Source organism: Melospiza melodia, chromosome 2, assembly GCF_035770615.1.
Source record: "Melospiza melodia melodia isolate bMelMel2 chromosome 2, bMelMel2.pri, whole genome shotgun sequence".
Classification (NCBI taxonomy): domain Eukaryota; kingdom Metazoa; phylum Chordata; class Aves; order Passeriformes; family Passerellidae; genus Melospiza; species Melospiza melodia.
The window spans coordinates 90,412,783-90,431,208 of NC_086195.1; the positions used below are offsets into that span (position 1 = coordinate 90,412,783).

The 18,426-nt window shown below is 34.7% G+C and overlaps 1 protein-coding gene across 4 annotated transcripts in view; it reads right to left on the reverse strand.

Annotated features, from left to right (window-relative positions):
• LRCH1 (leucine rich repeats and calponin homology domain containing 1) overlaps positions 1-18,426 on the reverse strand; it is a 116,115-nt gene that overhangs the window by 45,216 nt on the left and 52,473 nt on the right. For all 4 annotated transcript variants that reach the window (XM_063149313.1, XM_063149310.1, XM_063149311.1 and 1 more), the window contains exons 2-8: positions 16,859-17,003; positions 13,828-13,954; positions 8,428-8,533; positions 7,800-7,936; positions 6,470-6,597; positions 4,567-4,651; positions 127-232 (exon numbers count right to left, since the gene is read on the reverse strand). In XM_063149313.1, coding sequence (XP_063005383.1) covers positions 127-232; positions 4,567-4,651; positions 6,470-6,597; positions 7,800-7,936; positions 8,428-8,533; positions 13,828-13,954; positions 16,859-17,003 — 834 coding nt within the window. The remainder of the gene's footprint in view (positions 1-126; positions 233-4,566; positions 4,652-6,469; positions 6,598-7,799; positions 7,937-8,427; positions 8,534-13,827; positions 13,955-16,858; positions 17,004-18,426) is intronic.

The following is an 18,426-nucleotide window of genomic DNA, read 5'->3' on the forward strand; positions in this document are numbered from 1 at the left end:
TAACATACTTTTTTTATTTTTACACAACTGCATATGCATGCTCAAAGCCTTCTGGGTAAGCAGGCAGGCATGGAATCAACAACAGAATTTCCCTGTATTTAACTTCCATGTTTTTTACATTCCAACCTTTTCTTGAGTTAGCATGGTGACCTGAATCATCCTTTATAATATGATCTTCTTCCACAATGTCCGACATTGGAACATTAAAGCTGATAGTATCTTCATCAGATGGCTAGGAAAAAGCAAGAGAAACACTAGTCCAAGCTCAAACCAAGAATGATAAAAATGTACATGTTAACAAGATTGCTCACCAAAGGGCTGCAAATTAGGATGGAACAGGATACTAGAGCATCTAACATGACCACATCCTGTCGTAAGAAGTTATAGTCATGCTGAATATATCCTCACATGAGGTTTGCCAAGTAGAATAATTCATATGTCCTCTTTTCCTGTCTTACTCATGGCACTAGTCCTCTCCTTGCACTGACACCACTGCACTGTGCTGCTCTCTGTGCTTCCCTGGGCAGCTGAAAACTACAAGGGCCTCCTTGCAGCCACCAAAATCTGCAGAAACACTGAGCCTCATATCACAGCCCTTTTTTTCCTTTCCTTCCATGACTCTTCTTTCCTGCTTTACCATGCAGCTTCTGAACTGAACGCCTACAGCAAGCAAGATCAACATCAAGGAAGGCACCGTCTTTAATTATGTTAACTGACACAGCTGGGAAAAAAAAAGCACAGACTCTCAAGTACACTAGCTTTTTCTGACTTAAAAGCTCACCCATTTTTTCAGCTCTATTGGCTGGTACACTAAAACACTGACTTGTATCTAACAAACCTATCCTGTCTATGATTTTTTTTACAGATAGCAGCTGCACAAGGAAGCACAGACACAATTCTGCTCTAAGTCACTATGGCTCTGTTTCTCTGCAGGGCCAGCAGTGACCAGCTCAAGTGGAACCTGCTCACATCCTCTCCTGAGGTGAGCTAGAGCAAAACCACAGTTTGCAGAAGAGGCCAAGATTTTATTCTTGCTCCTCAGAGACAGAGAACTTACCACCACAAGAGTCTCAGAACTTTGCAAATATATTTTCCAGAAAGTCCATGAGTATTTCTCATTCTTTAAATGCCCTGTGTTTCTGTAACTTGCTACTCTGTGCATACATTTTCCACACATGTATTCTGTAATTATAACCTACATAATACAAACAGCACTCTGCTCCATATCCTTAAAAATACATTTTTAAGGAAATTATATTCCCCATTTTATCAGTTCAGATCGCTGTAACAAAAAGATCTGTAATGAAATGTGTTACATATAATCAGTTATTTAATTCTCACTAGCTTCTAGTAGAAGTTTGCCATTTCTGCTACTTTTAGATGTTCATAATCTATGTAGGAAGTATTTTTTCTTACTCCTGAAGCTAAAGTTTGTGATAAAGGATAGAGCAAATCCACCTTGCTCTTAAAACCTCAATCAAAGATACACGTGGTTATTCCTATTTTCCAAGAATACATTGGACCCAAAACACGTAAACATGGACAACGATGAATGTTCTTTCTGATGAATAAACTACATGCTATTAACTCTATGAATTCACTGGCTGTACTCTTCAGCTTAAGGAGGAAAAAAGGATGTTCGGGGATTTCATAAAGCTTTTTTAAAAATAAATTTTAAATTTTAAAATTAGTGATATTTTAAAACGAAACTACAACAGAAAATAAATGACACTCCAAGTATTCTAAGCACAAAACTCTTTTAGATCTGAAGCAATGACAATCCAACAACTTTAAAAAAACAGAAATAAGATAGGTACAATATAAATTCATTCAGACAACCAAGGTTACAGCAAAGTTCCTTCTCTTTCAGGCTGTATCTCATATGACATTTAAGTACTAAATTTCATTATTCTTGATCAATGTTGATGGTGTGTTAATTTTGAAAATAGTACACTGAAATGTTCCTATACACTTTATTAGAAGTTCTGGATCCAAAACAAGTACAATATTTTTTCTTACCAGCGTAACACACACTTTGAGGAAAATATTTTGGAGTGTTGGCATAAAAAAAGGAACTGACCATTCAATTTGGAAACCAATTCCTTTCAGGACCTACAGAATTCTGCAACTTATTTTCCACCACTATACTATGAAACTGCCACTAAACAATGAAAGAAAAACTATCTAAAGCAGCCTTGGATAATACAAGAGTACCACTCCTTCACAGGTGAAATACTGTATCCAAGTTCCTTCTTCCACAGTTTTATTTTTTATTGAGACAGCAAGAGAAGACAATAGACAAATCAGAATCAAAAATATCTAACATTATTCTAAGACAGAATTGAGATTATGCATTTTGAAAGAGTCTTTACATATATTCCTGCTGGTAGTAATGCATTATTCATACACATAATAAAGCACAGATGCCATTCTAATTTCATTCTAATGAATTTTAACAAAAGGAAAAATAAGGTCAAATGAAGGGAGAAAAATAATCAAAATGCTGTATTTTTCCTAAAAGGTGAGGTAAATGGTAGCCTGCCTTAAGGCAGAATTTGCCTTCAAGTTGCAATGATCAATTTTACAGCAACACTACAAGATACCTTCCACTTGAAGTGCCCAGAATGGCTACAGCTGGGAAACTGATGCTGTAGGGACCCTACGAAGTCCAAGAGAGATTTATAAAACAGTTCATTTCATCAAGTATTCCCCCTTCTGTGTATTCATCCACAGTCAATTAGCAAGCTTCCTAAAAACTACATTAGTGTTCAAACAAGTGATTCATTTATGTTATTAAGTTACACATGAAAAATGACAATGTATTTTCTGTAAAAGAATAGAAACTCAATAACCACTACCCTCCGCACTGAACAGTAGTTTATATTCATAAAAAACCCTCCAGAATCATGTTTTAATGATTATGACTGATCATTTAATGTTTATCCGAAGTTTGGTATGCAACTTTCTGACTGTAATTAACAACACATGTGAGCCTGTATTTGCATCATGCTAGTATTTTTTGCACAATTCCCATGTGGTATTAAAGGTCACATCAGAAGTAAAGTGCATGGTAAATTTACTAAACAAATCCATTTGGGATTAATGATTTCAGCATCTATTTCTCCTTAAAAGCAGAGCAGCAGTCAGGTGGTGATAGAATGTGTAAACTGTTCTTATATTTAAAAGTTTAGTGCTATTAAAAATGTATTGGTTCATTGTTGGTAGACTTAAAAATATTTTTTGCAGTATTTTAATTGCTATCTTTTGATTACAGGTAGCATTATCTATTTTCTAAAGGTGATATTTATAGCTAAAGAGGAAATTCTGGGATAAAAGTTTCATTAACAAGCCAACTGAGCTTCAGGAAGAGTAAGACTGGCAAAATGGTTTGTAAATGCCTCTGAACAGAGTGAATACTCTTACAGCTAGAGGCAAACCATTAGAGATTTGACTAGAATTCATAACAATTCTACTTCATTTCCACCTACCATGAAACTTTCCAAAATACTTGGAAATTCACATGGGGTTTTTTAAAGTACTATTGTATTTAAAAGACCAATCAGTGAGTAAGTGGATTCATGTTCAATTTGCTTTTGAGTAACTATAAATTCAGTATCTAAGCTTGATTCTTCATACATTTGTTCCAAAAGAAACAAAATCCCTTTTCCTCAAAGGAGGACAAAACCACTAAAGAATCAGTGTAAAATATTTTAAGTAGCAAGAAGGTCACCCTTTTAATGTGAGGCCTTTCCCATTAAGTCAGACCAAAAATCCCATTACTGTATATTTCAGAAAGACAATCATCACTGATTTATACTACTAATTATTTACTTATTTATCATTATCTATTCAGTTCAACTCCACACAGGTTTGGTGCCCTATTCAGCTAAAGAATGCCTCAGAAAAAAAACGCTGTGAATCAGTTCTAACAGCTTAGGACAACATTAGTCCCACAAAGCTACCCTTTCTCTTTGCTCAGACAGACAGCAAAGTTCAGGAAAAGATCTGAAGGTTTATTTTCAGCTTTGCCTAACTGACAGAATATTTAAACACATTAAAATCTGCAAAGTTTCTTAAGTTTCTACACTACAACAATGTTTCATAACCACATCACACAATATACTGAAACTGGGCACCATAAATTCCCAACAGGAACGAGTAATCAGGCAAAGAGAAAAATATGTGAGAAGTCATCAGCTTGTAACCTGTTACCGTGTTTACTTTGTTGAAAACAGTAGACATGAACTCTGGTTTGTTTCACATTCTCTAGATTATGTAAACTGTCAGAAAACTGTAGAGGATTTGCACTATTGGTAAGTCTGTAACCATTTGGAAGCAAGTATCTCATGCCCACTCCAGACAGGGCACAGACAAAAAAAATTTAAAAAAAATTTAAAACCCCAGAGTCTCCTTTTATCTTTGTTTTAACCATTTCTTACTGTAAAATTCATGTCAAGGATATGGTTGCAGAGGTCTAAAAATCTTTTCACATTCTTACCAAACTTAAAATACAATCAAAATACAAGTGCTGGGAGAGGAGTTTGACACAAAAGGCAGGTAACTTACCTCTGTTGCTGACAAACGTTTATCACCATTATCACTACCAACACCTGAATCTGAGTCCTTTTTACTTGGATAGATGTCATCAATGCTAGATGTGGAAAAAAAAATTAAAACTCAGTAAAAAGCTATCATAGCATTTACCTTCAAATTCTGTTCTAATTTCACTTAACTCTGAGCAAATTTCAAACTATCCTTAATGGAAGAAGGTGAAATAGCCTAGTACAGTAAAACACCAAACATTTGATCTGGTGATGGTAAAATAGATCAGACTGAATGGCTAATTAGCCTAAGGATTAATGAAGCAACAGAAATAATCTGCTGCTAAGCTTGTTTTTGTCCATACACTATGCAAAACTGCTTAGTTACTAACTAAGCAGCACAGGACTGAAGCAATTTAGCCATGGGAGAAGAAACCAAAATGGTAAAACTCAAAGTGGATTCAACTGATACAACTGCAATCACTGATCCATTAAAACAGAACTCATATCTCCCTCAGGCTTGAAATAATTATTAACACAGAAACCTCCTTTTGGTGCCTTAAAATAGACTTTGGAATTTAGGTTTCTGAGAAAATTACTGTAACAACAGCAAAGGCTCACTGTTCTGGTTTCATTACCCAATATGGCCTCTACTCATTTTGAAGTGCACTATTAGATGCAGTACTCTCATCACCTAAAGTGTTTTTAAAAAATATATCTTATATCTCTTTATTTGCTATCCTGAAGGCTGTGATACTAAATTCAGATTGACACCCCAAGAAAAATGCTTTATCAGTCTTCACATGAACGAGACATCTGATTCAATAATTCTAATCTTAAATTACCTCTTGCCAGTAAACACTGAAGATTGTTTTGCAGAAACTGCCTTTGGACATCTACTCTGTACCATCCCCTTACCCTAACCTACATTCTCCAGTATGAACAAATATCAAACAGGACATGACAATCCTGTCAGTTTTCTTGTATACTAAAAGAACAAAACAGAAAACCAGTAAGTGTTTCCCAAATGGAATACCTAGTCCTCATCCTGGATTCTTCTCACTTATCTGATAGAAATTCACACAGGGATCTCCAAAGGTATGTGGACAAAACCAATTTCATTCAAATCTTATTGAGATGACTGAGAGGGAGATTCTGTAACAGTTCTTGGGTTTTTTTCTCTCAGGATTTTAGCAGTAACATCTCTACTATTATTCATATCAACACTTTGTTTTCATTGAGTATTTCTCTTCAAAGGTATCATACTTTCTCTGATTGGTTATATTACTCTGTCTTTGTTAGCAGAGAAAGACTCGGCTAAAAGCTGATTTCCAACCAGCTATGGAGATACCCATAGAAAGGAGCTGCTTTGTGTCTGGTTCCTGTCCTTAAACCATGGCACAAGATGCTATTTCCTACAAGTCTGATATGAAACAGAAGATTTTGCCTCATTCTGCTAACAAATAAGCACACTTCATTTAAAAAGCATTCATGCAGCTCACTTTGTTTGACAGATGACTTTGGATGAATTAAAAAAGATTAAAATGTCACAAAAGTGCAAACATACAAACACATATAAATCATAATATATATCACAAAAATCACAAAACAACACATGAAAATAAAATTTATTTAATGTGTAGATAGATCAAGCCAACACCTGGTGTAACTACCATCTGATTATTTCCAATGTATTCCAGGAGTCCACTAGAAAGAGGTTAGATTTAAACTAAGGTTCACTTTGAAACTCTTAACTAATGTGCTGCTAACTTTAATCAGAATTGATTTTTAATTTTCTGAACTCTTACGGGGATTGCATTAGAATAAAAGTAAATGAATTCTCTGTGCAAAAAGGTACACTGAATAGCATCTAAAGAAACAAAACTGTGGAACACAAAGATAAATACTATTTTATTGTTCATACATACCTCTCTTCCACAGGTTGTGGCAAATGCTGTGGTTCAATGGCATTAAGATACAGCGAGTCTGCTGTTTTAATCTGACATGCTTGCACAGTCAGATATTTGAATATATGCACCTTACCCTTTGTACAAATCTGTGGAACAAGGAAAAAATTAGGTTTATAACTAGAATTTAAAAAGCAATTTATTCCAAGTGTCACTTAGTATAAACCTCCCTGAAATTCAACTAATATTACACAAATTTCACTTAAAAGAAAATAGATTTTTTTAAATTACTAAGTACTTCAATTATATACTCAATTATTTGTGTGTACCAGTATAAATACCCTCAGAGACTAAAACAGAAAACAAGAAAATAATGTATTCTTCTTTAAAAAAATCCAGATGAGCTTCTAACTCAAAAAAAGGACATGAAAATTTATGGTATGGCCCATTACTTACTATAAATAGATTAATTAATTATTTTCAGAATTAGCATATCATGACATTTAATTAGCTAGTGTGCTCTTTATATTCTTGGTCACATTGTTTGTAATAGTGTCCAAGCATACTTACGATGCAATTCACCTTCATTTTAGGATTTTCTTAAGTGCACACCTCTTGCTTTGTATTTTTTAGTTTAAAGGCATAATCACTATCAATTATGAAAAGCATTTCTCCAATAATAATTGGAATAAAAATTCTTAAGTATTTCAACAACTGTTGAGCCAGAACACTTGTGGCTTTCAGAAATGCAGTTTGAATTTACTGTCCAGTAAGTTAACAACAAAATTGTCCTTAAGCAGCAAACACAGAATGCATTAATTTACTTTTATTACTCAGAGTGGCCTACAGTTCCAAAGAGGAGTTTTATTTCTTTGTGCATCAAAATTTATGAACTTACACTTTAAAGTGAAATAAATTTCACATGGATTGTGTTTTAGACTATTTAGGCATATTTTTTAAGTTAAAATTAGCAAATCACTGTAGAACCTTCTAGAACTGTATTCATTTTACCAGAAAGAAAAATAACCCAGGAAGTTTATCACAAGTCTTTTCCAAAATTACATGCATATTCCAATGTTAAATTTCATATGCAGATAGAAATCACAAAAATTAACAGCTATCAGAATGGACATCTTCTAGATGTGTGTTGTTTTAAGTGCTGTGCAAATTCATACTGGGAACAGAGGATATTTTTTGTATCTTATTTAGATATATCCTATGTCTTATTTAAATATCAACAACTATCAACAGCTGAAATTCAGAAGCTTGCAATTGCAGAAGGTGACATTTTACACTCTAAAATGTGTTAGCAGCCATCCAATATTAAGGCACAACTTAAATTATTACTTACTTGTGCTGGTGGAGATTGCAAAGGATTATTCTCAAGCAGTAATACTTGTAACTGCACCATCTTTCTAAAACAAATTGGAATCACAAGTACTTTATTGCAGGAAAAGTCAAACTTTACCAAGGGAAGCTGTACTAGTTCTAAAAGTAATAAAAAGGAGAGAAAGTGTTATATCTGTTTTTATTTTTGGCATAAAATAATAAAGTATTTTTGAATAACACTTCTTTTGCATTCAGGAAAAATACAAACTCAGGGAGGAATTAAGATCAACATTTACTCCATTTTATACTGGGAAATAAAAGAGTGTTGTTATACAAGTGACAAGAAATTCTAAACCAAATACTTCAAAATTTTTTCCCCTGAAACTCAGCTGACAGTTCCCATACTACATTCAGACACTTGTTTAACTTAAAAGTTGCCTGGAATCATAAAGATACATTGAAGAAACCTCACACACTGTTCTTCAGTAGATACCATTGAATGTTATGTTCTGCAGACCCAAATGCAATAAATTTGAACACAGGGTAATAGCTACTTTTTAATTATTTCTATTTGTATGATTAAAAATACTGTCAAAATTATAATAAGAAGAGCTACTGTAAAGATTTTTTTTTTGTTCATTTGCTTTTACCTTGGGGTAAAACTTCGAGGTAATTTCTTCTGACATTCAGTTCTTTTAAAGATTTCAGCTGGCCTATCTGCTGGGGCAAAGCTGTGATTTCATTACAGCTGACATCCTACAGTAAAACAGTAATAACAAATAATAATGAACTTTCAGCTCCTACATGTTCCATAATGCAAACATAGCTAATATGCTATTATCATTGTGACATTTTATTAACCAGAAAAAATGCAACAATCTATGTCCTGTGGTGACAACAAAATAAAAAATACATGGGAAAATATTTGCACATGAGTTAAAACCAGAGTCAATTGTTATTTGGAAAACAAGTTAATTTTGAAAGTTAATTCTATAGAAATATTCAAAACTACTTTTTTAACAAGTTCCAGTTTTTTGGTCTTTTCTTCATGTGAAGAATTCAGTATAGTGATTATATAACCACATATCTTAGGAGGAAATGTAAAAATACTAGTGAATCTGAGTTTTTAAAAAGGTTCTTGTTCTTGATGGAATATTTAAGCAAAATAAATAATAGTAATAATAATAATAGTAATACAGCAATAACATTCTCTAATGATCCTCAGTAAAGGCATATATTTGATCATCAGGGCATGTAGTAGACTATAATGAAAAGGGATAGAGCTTATTAGGCATTACTTAACTCTTTCAAGCAAGAAACTGCTATGAACGTGCATGAAAGATCAACTTCTTGGATTAAGTCAGTCTGTGATGAGACAATTGTTAAATACTAGCTATCATTTTTGCTGCCAAATGGACATTGAAACCTCTGCTCACATCCCAGACAACGTGCAAATTTCAGAGATGTCCCAATTATGCTGTCATTTCAGTACTAAAAGAAGGAAATAGTAGCTCTCAGTATGAAAGCTAAATGGAGTAATGCCCCATTTTCCTGAAAAGCCAACTGAATACTCCTACTCTCTCAATGTTTCAAATGCATTTAAAACTATCTGGGAGCTCTTCAACTACAAAAGTTTGAGAAGCCAGATTTCCAAGTCATGTCTTTGAAGATGCTTGCTTTAATGCCAGTCAAAAACATTATATGAACTCCCTATCTTTGAGCCTAAAATCTACTTAACAAAAAACTTATAGTAAAACCAAAATATGATCTGGCAATGATGTTGCCTGTATCCAACAAGTTTCTTCTTGTAATAGAATCCTATTGCTGCCAAGACTTCCTTCCCTTCTCAAAACACAGTCAGGAAATTACTGTAGCTTTTAGACAAGGAAATTAGAAATCCCAGCTAATGAGCGCATTTTTGCCCAAGTTGTCACAAAGTTTGGTTAATTGCATTGTTCCCTGATAATTTATTTTTAAAGCTTTACTGTCCTATTTTTAATTTACAGTCTTTAAATTACTTCATAATTAGATACTTGATTTTTAGGGCACAGAATTTAAAGTCACCTTGTGGCAAAGAAACCCTAGACCAATTGTACTTAGGCACACATACCAGAACAAGTCGGGGAAAGAGAATTCTAGAGGAAGCATCAAAAAAAGAAAAAGCAAGCTGGCAGTGTGGAACCTCAAAAACAAAGTCCACTTCCACTTACAGCCTTTCAAAACATCCTCGATAAGACTGATCTGTTGTGACAGCATGTCAGCACTCACAAGATCTCTAGAGACAGCAGTATCCTTTAGCCTACTAGACACTGTAGTCCAACTTACATTTTTTAATACTTTGTTTGAATAGCCATGGAAAACAAAGACTTGCAACAATTACTCATAGTTATGCTCTTGACTATTATTAGACTTCATGAGCGTGTTTGTGACAGAGACGGCGTTAAACTTTCTCATTACTTTGGCAGTAATGGAAGCAATACTATCAAACACCTATGGTTTCCAAGCTAGTAATTTTTTAAGGAATTATGCAACCAGCAGTTTGGAAGTTGGCTTCAGGGGCATTTGCAGGTAACTGAAGGGCAAATACTCAAGTTCCATGGGGAACTAGTATTTTCTGAGGTCAGACTTCTGGTATTAATTCTATTTTGTTCTCACCAGATAGACCATGTCCTGCCATGACAAGGCAATTTGTCAAAATCAGAGAAATGTAAGGGTTTTATTTAACATTTATTAAATTAAGGAAATTTAACACTAATTTCTGTGGCATGAAAGCAAAATCATCAACTGTTTCCCTTTGCTTATGGCAATGTTTAAATGGCCTTAAACCAATCCAATTCAGCATGTATGTCCAGCAAGATAAACAGAAAAAACAATAAGGTACTCTGACTCCACATTAACACATTTATTCATACACACACAGAAGTTTATCCAAACCATTCCAATTGAGGCAAACTTCCTCCTTACATAACTTTAAACTCAGGACTCCTGACTGAGTCATTATTCCTAAAAAGCACCAGGGTTCAGTCAGAGCTTGTGACACAGCAGCCATACTGAAGAGCAAAAAGAAGCTAGACAGTATGTGAACACATGGACCCTTTTAGAAAACAGCAGGCAGCAAGTCCCACGTGGTCAGGCTGCTGTCTCTGATTAGATGAGTGAGGTAAAAGACAAATCCTTAAGTGAGAAATTTGAAGGCTTCCAACATGAGATAGGAGCATCCCAGAGCTAGAGAGGGCTGTTATCTGAAGAAGGCAGAAGTGCAATACTGCCTGATAGGATGGAGAATGGAATTTTTGTTTTGATAGTTTTGAGTACAATTACTGAGCCATCTCTGCATAATTACTTTCCCTTGGCAGAAAGTAAGTTTCAGACTATCTTCACACTAATTTTGCACTCTCCTGGCTGACAGCAGAGGCATGATTGAGTCAAAGATTTTTTTTGCAGCAAATAAAAGTAAACTTCCCCACCAAATTTTTTACCAAATAATTACAATGTACTCTGCAGGGACAAAAACTTATGCTACAAGCACTAAAATAAGTTAGCTGTCAGAACCCTAAATATAAAAATACCTGAAAGTTTTCTGCATGTAATATCAAAGCTATTCTATGCTACAGGTATGAAATTCATAAAAATACATACCTGGAAAAGGAAAACCATTACCTACCCCATTTTGGAGGATAGAAGGGAAAATGCAGAGTTTATTGGAAAGATCTAATTTGTAGCAAATTACATTTGCATCATTCTACAGTGACTATAGGGGTAAATTTTGTATTAAAAAGGTAGAGAAAAACAACCCTTTGCTACGTAGATACACATCTCACTGCATGCCACTTATGGAACAGCTGGGGAACCTGAGGTAGCTCAGAAATGTCCTATGGATACAAGAACTGCACGGAGCCAGGTGGCATCTCAGGGTCTATCCCCTGGCCCAGGCCAGCACCAGCTCTGTGTACACACCAAAACAACAACACTCCCTGTCAGAGGGCTGAGTGATGCTTCTGCTTGAATCCCCTGCTATTCAGGCTGGCATTGCTCTCACAGCTGAACTTTTTGTGCAGCAACTGCAATATGACTTCATGTTTTTTGTTTGTTTCTTTTACTCGTTTTAGAACAATGATCACCTTATTATCTAAACTGCTTTACAGTTTACATGCCAACACAGATTCCCCACTCTCAATCCTACCACTATTTGCTTCTCCCAATACATCACAGTTATGTCATTTCCAGTTAAATAGTGCAACACATTTCACTAGAAATGTACCAAACACACATGGTGGCATTCAATCAGGTCATCTGAACAGGCTCATGGTCAATTTAACAAAAACTTGTTTTTCATTCAGCTCCCCCCAATGCCTTCTAAATCACAAAGAACAAGCATCAGACCTTTTTCAGTTTTCATGTATCTTCTAGGATACCAAAGTGACATGTAGCTAGAGCTCTCATATGAAATACTTTTAGAGCAAGATTTGTTCTGCTCTTCATGACAAATACTAACACAAACTATATTATAACTGGAAAGCAATATGAAAATCCAGAATTCCAGAATTTAAACACATTATATGCTTGAAGCAAACAAACCAAATCTGCTCTGGGTATAATCAACATTGATGTCAAGCTTTTAGTTTTTACTAAACTTTTTACTAAATTTAGCTTAAATTATTTATAAAACTGGAACCATCACCTTCTATTGTGTCTATTTTAAGCACAACAAAAACAATACTATCACCTAACATATATTTAGGAATAATTAAATCAGAACCATCTGTGTAAATCTCAATAAACCCACCACACACGCACAAAAATTTAAAATATTTGATAAATTAATAATGCTCACCAAAGAAAACAAACTTGGTAGTCTTGAACTCACTCATAACTCACAAAGGAAAAAGTAACTACCCCAACCATCCTCATCAACAGCCACATCAATTCTAATATAGAACAGGAGCCTGATAGCACAGGATTCTGCTCAAGAATATCAAAAGGAAAAAGCCCCAAAGTTGCTACCTCATACTACCTATGAAGAATCAATAGCAGGGTTGGGGCCTCAATGTTATTAATTTCTGTAATGTAATTTATTGAAGGAACTACTGTTATAAAAACAAGACTATGATAATAAGGCACTTTCAGGGACAGAAAAGCAATGCAAAGTAAATGCTGTCAATGGAGATAACAGGAGCTGGAAGGAAGATCAAATCTGATTGTCTGACTGTGCATAAATTAGCAATGTCAAAATACAGTTTGTCAATTTGTATCTCAAAAGGTCAAAATGAATAGAAATAACCAGAAGACTTATGTCATAAAGAATTCAGAGTCTCAGCCTACAATATATAGCAGAGGAAGATAAAGGGAGAGAAAGGGAAGCATTCTCAAATACATTTTCCACAAACATGAGCAATTACATTAATTTTATGCTATAGCGTCAAATAAGTTTTGCTTTTTCAGACTGTCATTGACTGGACAATATATTCTAAATGATCTACTTCTTGTAGAAACAATACTTGTGTAGACAGCTTTGAAAACAAGGAGTACAATCATTTTGTAGATCTGTTTAGATGGGTGTTCCAGGAAAGGAAGGTTGCATGACAAATGTAGTGAAATAAAATGAAAATAGACTGATAAGACTAGTAGCTCGAGTGGAATGCAGTGTGGTAAGCAGATAGTAAAAACACAGAAAGGAAGCAGGAGGGAGGGGAGGGTGCTACAGGGGGGTACAACCTTGCAGAGCCTGATGCCAGAACTTAAGGACTTGATACACTGAAACAGGGAGCCAAGGCAGGCAGTGAGAAACGCTGGTAAAGATGAGGAACTTTGAAACTGAGTTTTGAATGAACCAAGGGCAGTGATGTTTTTTAAAAGAGTCCTGAAGAACATAAAGGAAACTCCTATTATGTTACTATCCAACACACTTGAGAAGTTAAAAACTTAAGTTCTGCAAACTACATTATAGTATAAAGTAGTTGTTCAAATATATGTGAAAAGTGAATTTTACTGTTTCTATTTAAATTCAAAAGAAGTCAAAATAAAAAGTGAAAAAAAGATCAGTAACATACCAATTCCATTAACTGTTTTAGCTGACCTATCTCTTCTGGAAGGGAACCTAGCTTATTGTTACTTGCAATTAAGACTTTTAGAGGAAGACCACACAGGCAAGCTGGCAAAGAAGAAAGCTGATTTCGACTGCAACAAAACAAAACAAAATATATTAAAACCATTGGTGATGCTCTACTGTATACTCACAAACTCTGAGAGCTGCAAAATGTCTTCATTTTTGTGGGTCATATTTTATGCAGATAAAATTGAAATTTTCAATAGGCAATAATTAAGAAGACACTTGCATATTAGAAACACCTGATTATTGACTAACAATATTGCAGAATTTACCACTGTGGAAAAAATGCATTGTATCAGTTTAACAACACTGTAACAAATCTGTTTGCCACAAAGAACAGCTGTTTCCCTTCCTAATGAATACAGGAAAGTCAACTGAGACAGTATTTTGCAAATATTTAAACATTCCTGTGGGTTTATGTGCCATTAAAATGGATGCCTTTTGTTCCAGCGGAAAGACAAATATATAAATCACAGACAAAATGGTTATTTTCTCAATTAATTTAAAGCACATTACAGTTGAAGATGACTTGGTACATCTTGGTCTATGGTTCTGTGCTATTAACTCAGGTAAATACAGCAAAAATTTCTGGGACTATCAATGGCTCATTTCTTCCCAAGATTCATAGGCTAGAGCTTAAAGATGACAAATATCATGACCCTTTGTGATGTCCACAAGATTAAAAATAGTAATTCGTGGCTCAATTCCCAGAAGAAACTTTATGCTTATCAGAATAATATAGTTACTCTCTTCTGGAATATTTAAAAATTTCCATAAAATACAACATTTTCTTTCTTATGATTGTTAACATGTAGTAAAACAACGAACAGTAACTTGAAGTGGTACCCCAGTATAAACCATTTTTTTTAGCTCCTGCCTACATCTTAAAGCTTCAGAAAGCAAAGACATACGACTACATTCTGGAACACATGGTAAAAATTGTCCTGTGTAATTTCAGTAAGAGTTGCAATATTGACATGAAACAAAGACAAGCAAAAATCAATACCACAAGCTGCAAAGCATTTCTTCAAGAGCTAGGCCAGCAGCATACTACAAAGCTGCATATAGAGATGCATATTCATGCTCTACAAAATGGTCTCAAAATGTTGCACAAAGCAAACTACCATCTTATCTCTGTTCTGCGTGCCAGGATACAGACTGACATCAAGTAACAAACCCAAAGAAAATAAAAATGAGAAGTCTGACTGTTAACCAGCAGAAGCTGAAAAAAAATATGAGCACTTATTGTGGAGCCAGGTTTCTTAATTCTAATGTCCTTACAGAAGACCAAGACACAACTTTTTTTTAAAAATTACCTGGAAGTATTGTTTCAAGTTCTAAAGAACTCAAACGGAGGAAGCTTAGAGTCTAAAACAGTAACCCCTATGCTGCAGATCAGACACAGATTAAAAAAAAGTAAAACCAATTTTTAAGCTCCACAGAACTCAGAAGAACCCAGTAAGAGATAAGGAACAGAACATAACCAGGGCAAGTGAGTAATAAATCATCATTAGTTTCAAAGGAATTTCTTTAAATAAAACATGAACAGTATCCACCAAGGCCCAAAAACTATATATAGATCTCTTGGCATCACTTTCTAATGCGATTCAACATATGGGCTCTGCTGGTAACAGGCAGAAAAATACACATTTTAAATCCATCATTTATTTCTTGCCAAGAAGCAACGTGGTTAGAAACTCAAGGATGTATTTCCTTCTTCAGACTCTTCAATGCATTCAGCTAACATGGGGAAGGGCGCATCCAAGTAAAGGGGGGATTTTAAACTGAGAGAAATCACCTTAGTTAATCAAATGAAAAATCGCTTTTATTTTGTCCAATTTACTGTCATATGTGATATGAAATCTATTACAGTTTTGTGATGATTCAGACAAATTCTATCACTACACAGAGTTCTAATTCAGTGTTTCATGACATTGAGTTTTAACCAAATTAATTCTAATTCCTAAATTTACTAAGATCTTTTATCTGTATTTAATGTCTTAATCCAGCTTCAAGTTCTTCATGTATATCTAGCAAACACTAATTCAAAATCTCAAGTCCTATTTCTTGTATGTGTGCAGATACTCAGGACACACTGTTCTACTTAAATTTTTGAGACAAAATACTGTTCCACAGTGGCCAAAACTGCAGTATAGTAATAATATAGACTTGAGAAAAAAAGACATGAGAAAGATCTTCATTGTTGATAAAACTGATGATCAGGACTTCATTCCCTGAATTTAAAAGACTGAGAGCCACTTCACCTTCTACTCAGAGCTCATTCGCACAAAGAACAGACTGATAGAGCTTCACTATTACAGTTTTTACACATTAAACTACAAAGAAAATTCCACACCTTGCCCCAACTGAAAAAGGGCTCACTTGCCCTCCATCAAGAGCAGATGTTCATTCATATGCACTTTAACTAGCACCAATTCTCTGTACTGATTAGTATTCACATAGAATTTTCCTGTAAAGGAGGCAAAGATGTCCAACTCTTTGCCACTTTCTCCTCAAAACGGCAGAAGCTATATTTCTTTCATAATGTGACTATGCTGGTGATAGATACAGCATCTCACTCCTCCATTCTATTCCCCATGGTGAAAAACATAAATCTTCTGTCCCTCCATCTTTTGAGCTGCAAAAAGTATGTCAAGCTTTACAAAATTTGTCATCAGAAGTGAATTAAAAGAAAACAACTGTGTGGATGTGATTAGCATTCTGGATTTGTTGGAAGATTAAGGGACAGAACTGGATTAACTTTCTTGGTTTTCTTTTAACAATTATTTTTACATTTTGGTATTTACGATGCCTTCATGCAGAGCTGTGTTTGCAGCCAATGAGCTTTTGTGTTACCCTTTTCAGTAACATGAAAAAATGCAATCAGTTGTCCCAGAACATTATAAAGTGCAGACAAAAAAAGCTTTACATATTTGCAAATAAACAAAAAAATGTAGCAAAGATAAACTTACCTCAAATTTAAGTAAGTTAGCATTTGTAAGTTTACTATGGCATCTGGTATAACTTTGATACAATTGTGGTATAGATTTAGTGTTTCCAGTGACACAAAATGGCACAACTCCGTAGGAACTTCAGTTAACCTATTCTTGGATAAATCTGAAAAAAGGAAAAAGAGAAGGTATATATTTTGAACCATTAGAAAGCTATACTTTGAAAAGCTGCACTTTATTAAAGTAAGTGAATAAATATAATTTACAGGGAGACAGCAAATTAGATCAGTGTCTTTATTATGCAAAGTAAACCTAGTGCAAACTTCTACAATTTTGGAATGGAACAGGCTGCATATAAAAGAGCAAACATTCAATTAGGATTTATTTGGTCTAATAAAAAGTAATTATTTTCAAGACTCAATATGCTGAGGAAATAGTTGCAAACAGATTCCAAAGCTCATATAATATACCCAAAGATCTAGCCAATACACAGTCAGACATCTGCAAATAACGACAGCATTGAGAAAAACAAGCAACCAGGATTACATGTTTAATTTATTTAAATAGATTAATAAATAAATCAGGTAATTCTTCAAATTGGCCTGTGTTTCCTGAGTCTAAACCATTTATAAATGAATGCTACCCAAAGAAACAGTGGTGGTCCTCAAGAATGGATTTTATATAAGTGATGGATTCCAAACCCCCAAGACCCTGCTTGTACCCACATAACAAAAGCTTTTGACTTTTGATTAGTTATTCATTCTTTATTTGCCATTCTAAGCACACAGACACAAAGGAAAATAAGGAGGGAAAAATATTACTGAGCTTTGTTACTTAACTACCACTGTATGAAGAATGAGGTATCATAGTACTGATGTGAGCTCAAGTCATAAAACAATAATGCATACCAGCATTCAACTGAACCAACTGGGTTCAAATCATTGTTTAAGTAGTGTGGCAGAATAAATCTCACCCTCAGAAACTAGACAAATGTCACCAGCCTGATAACCTGCCCTGAAGAATGGTCACCTGTGAAGTGGAAGGAACAGGAATACACCTATGCAAAAAGCAAAATGTCTGATGGTAAGGAAAAAATAGAACTTAATGATCTCTCACTTAACTGCTGATATTTTAAGCCTAGTGCCTGATCCTTCAAAGCTTATTTCAAAGCTTACTTAAAATAAAAAGAAAACAGCAGCCAAAGTATGGATTATTTCCATGGCCCTGTCCTTACGGCCATAAATCATATTTTTGCTTTTTGTGAACAAACAGATAGAAGTCAGAAGAATTTTTTAACTTCCTTTGAAGCTGGCTGTACTGCAGCACAGCTTGAATTCAAACCTATCACCAGCCAGGACTTATTAGTTTTGTTCTTGTTCCTGCAATGTGAGCCTGAAATTCAGCACATTCTAGTCTTGTCAGCCTCCACGTGGCTTCACCTCATTGCTTCAACAAGAAGTTGGTTTCATTACTCCATCCCCTACCAAGGCCATTGTGATGCCTGCAGGCACAGTAACTGAGAGCAGCTCTGCTGACCCTGATGGCAGCACAATCGAATTGAGCACTGCAACCAAAATTATTCACTTCTA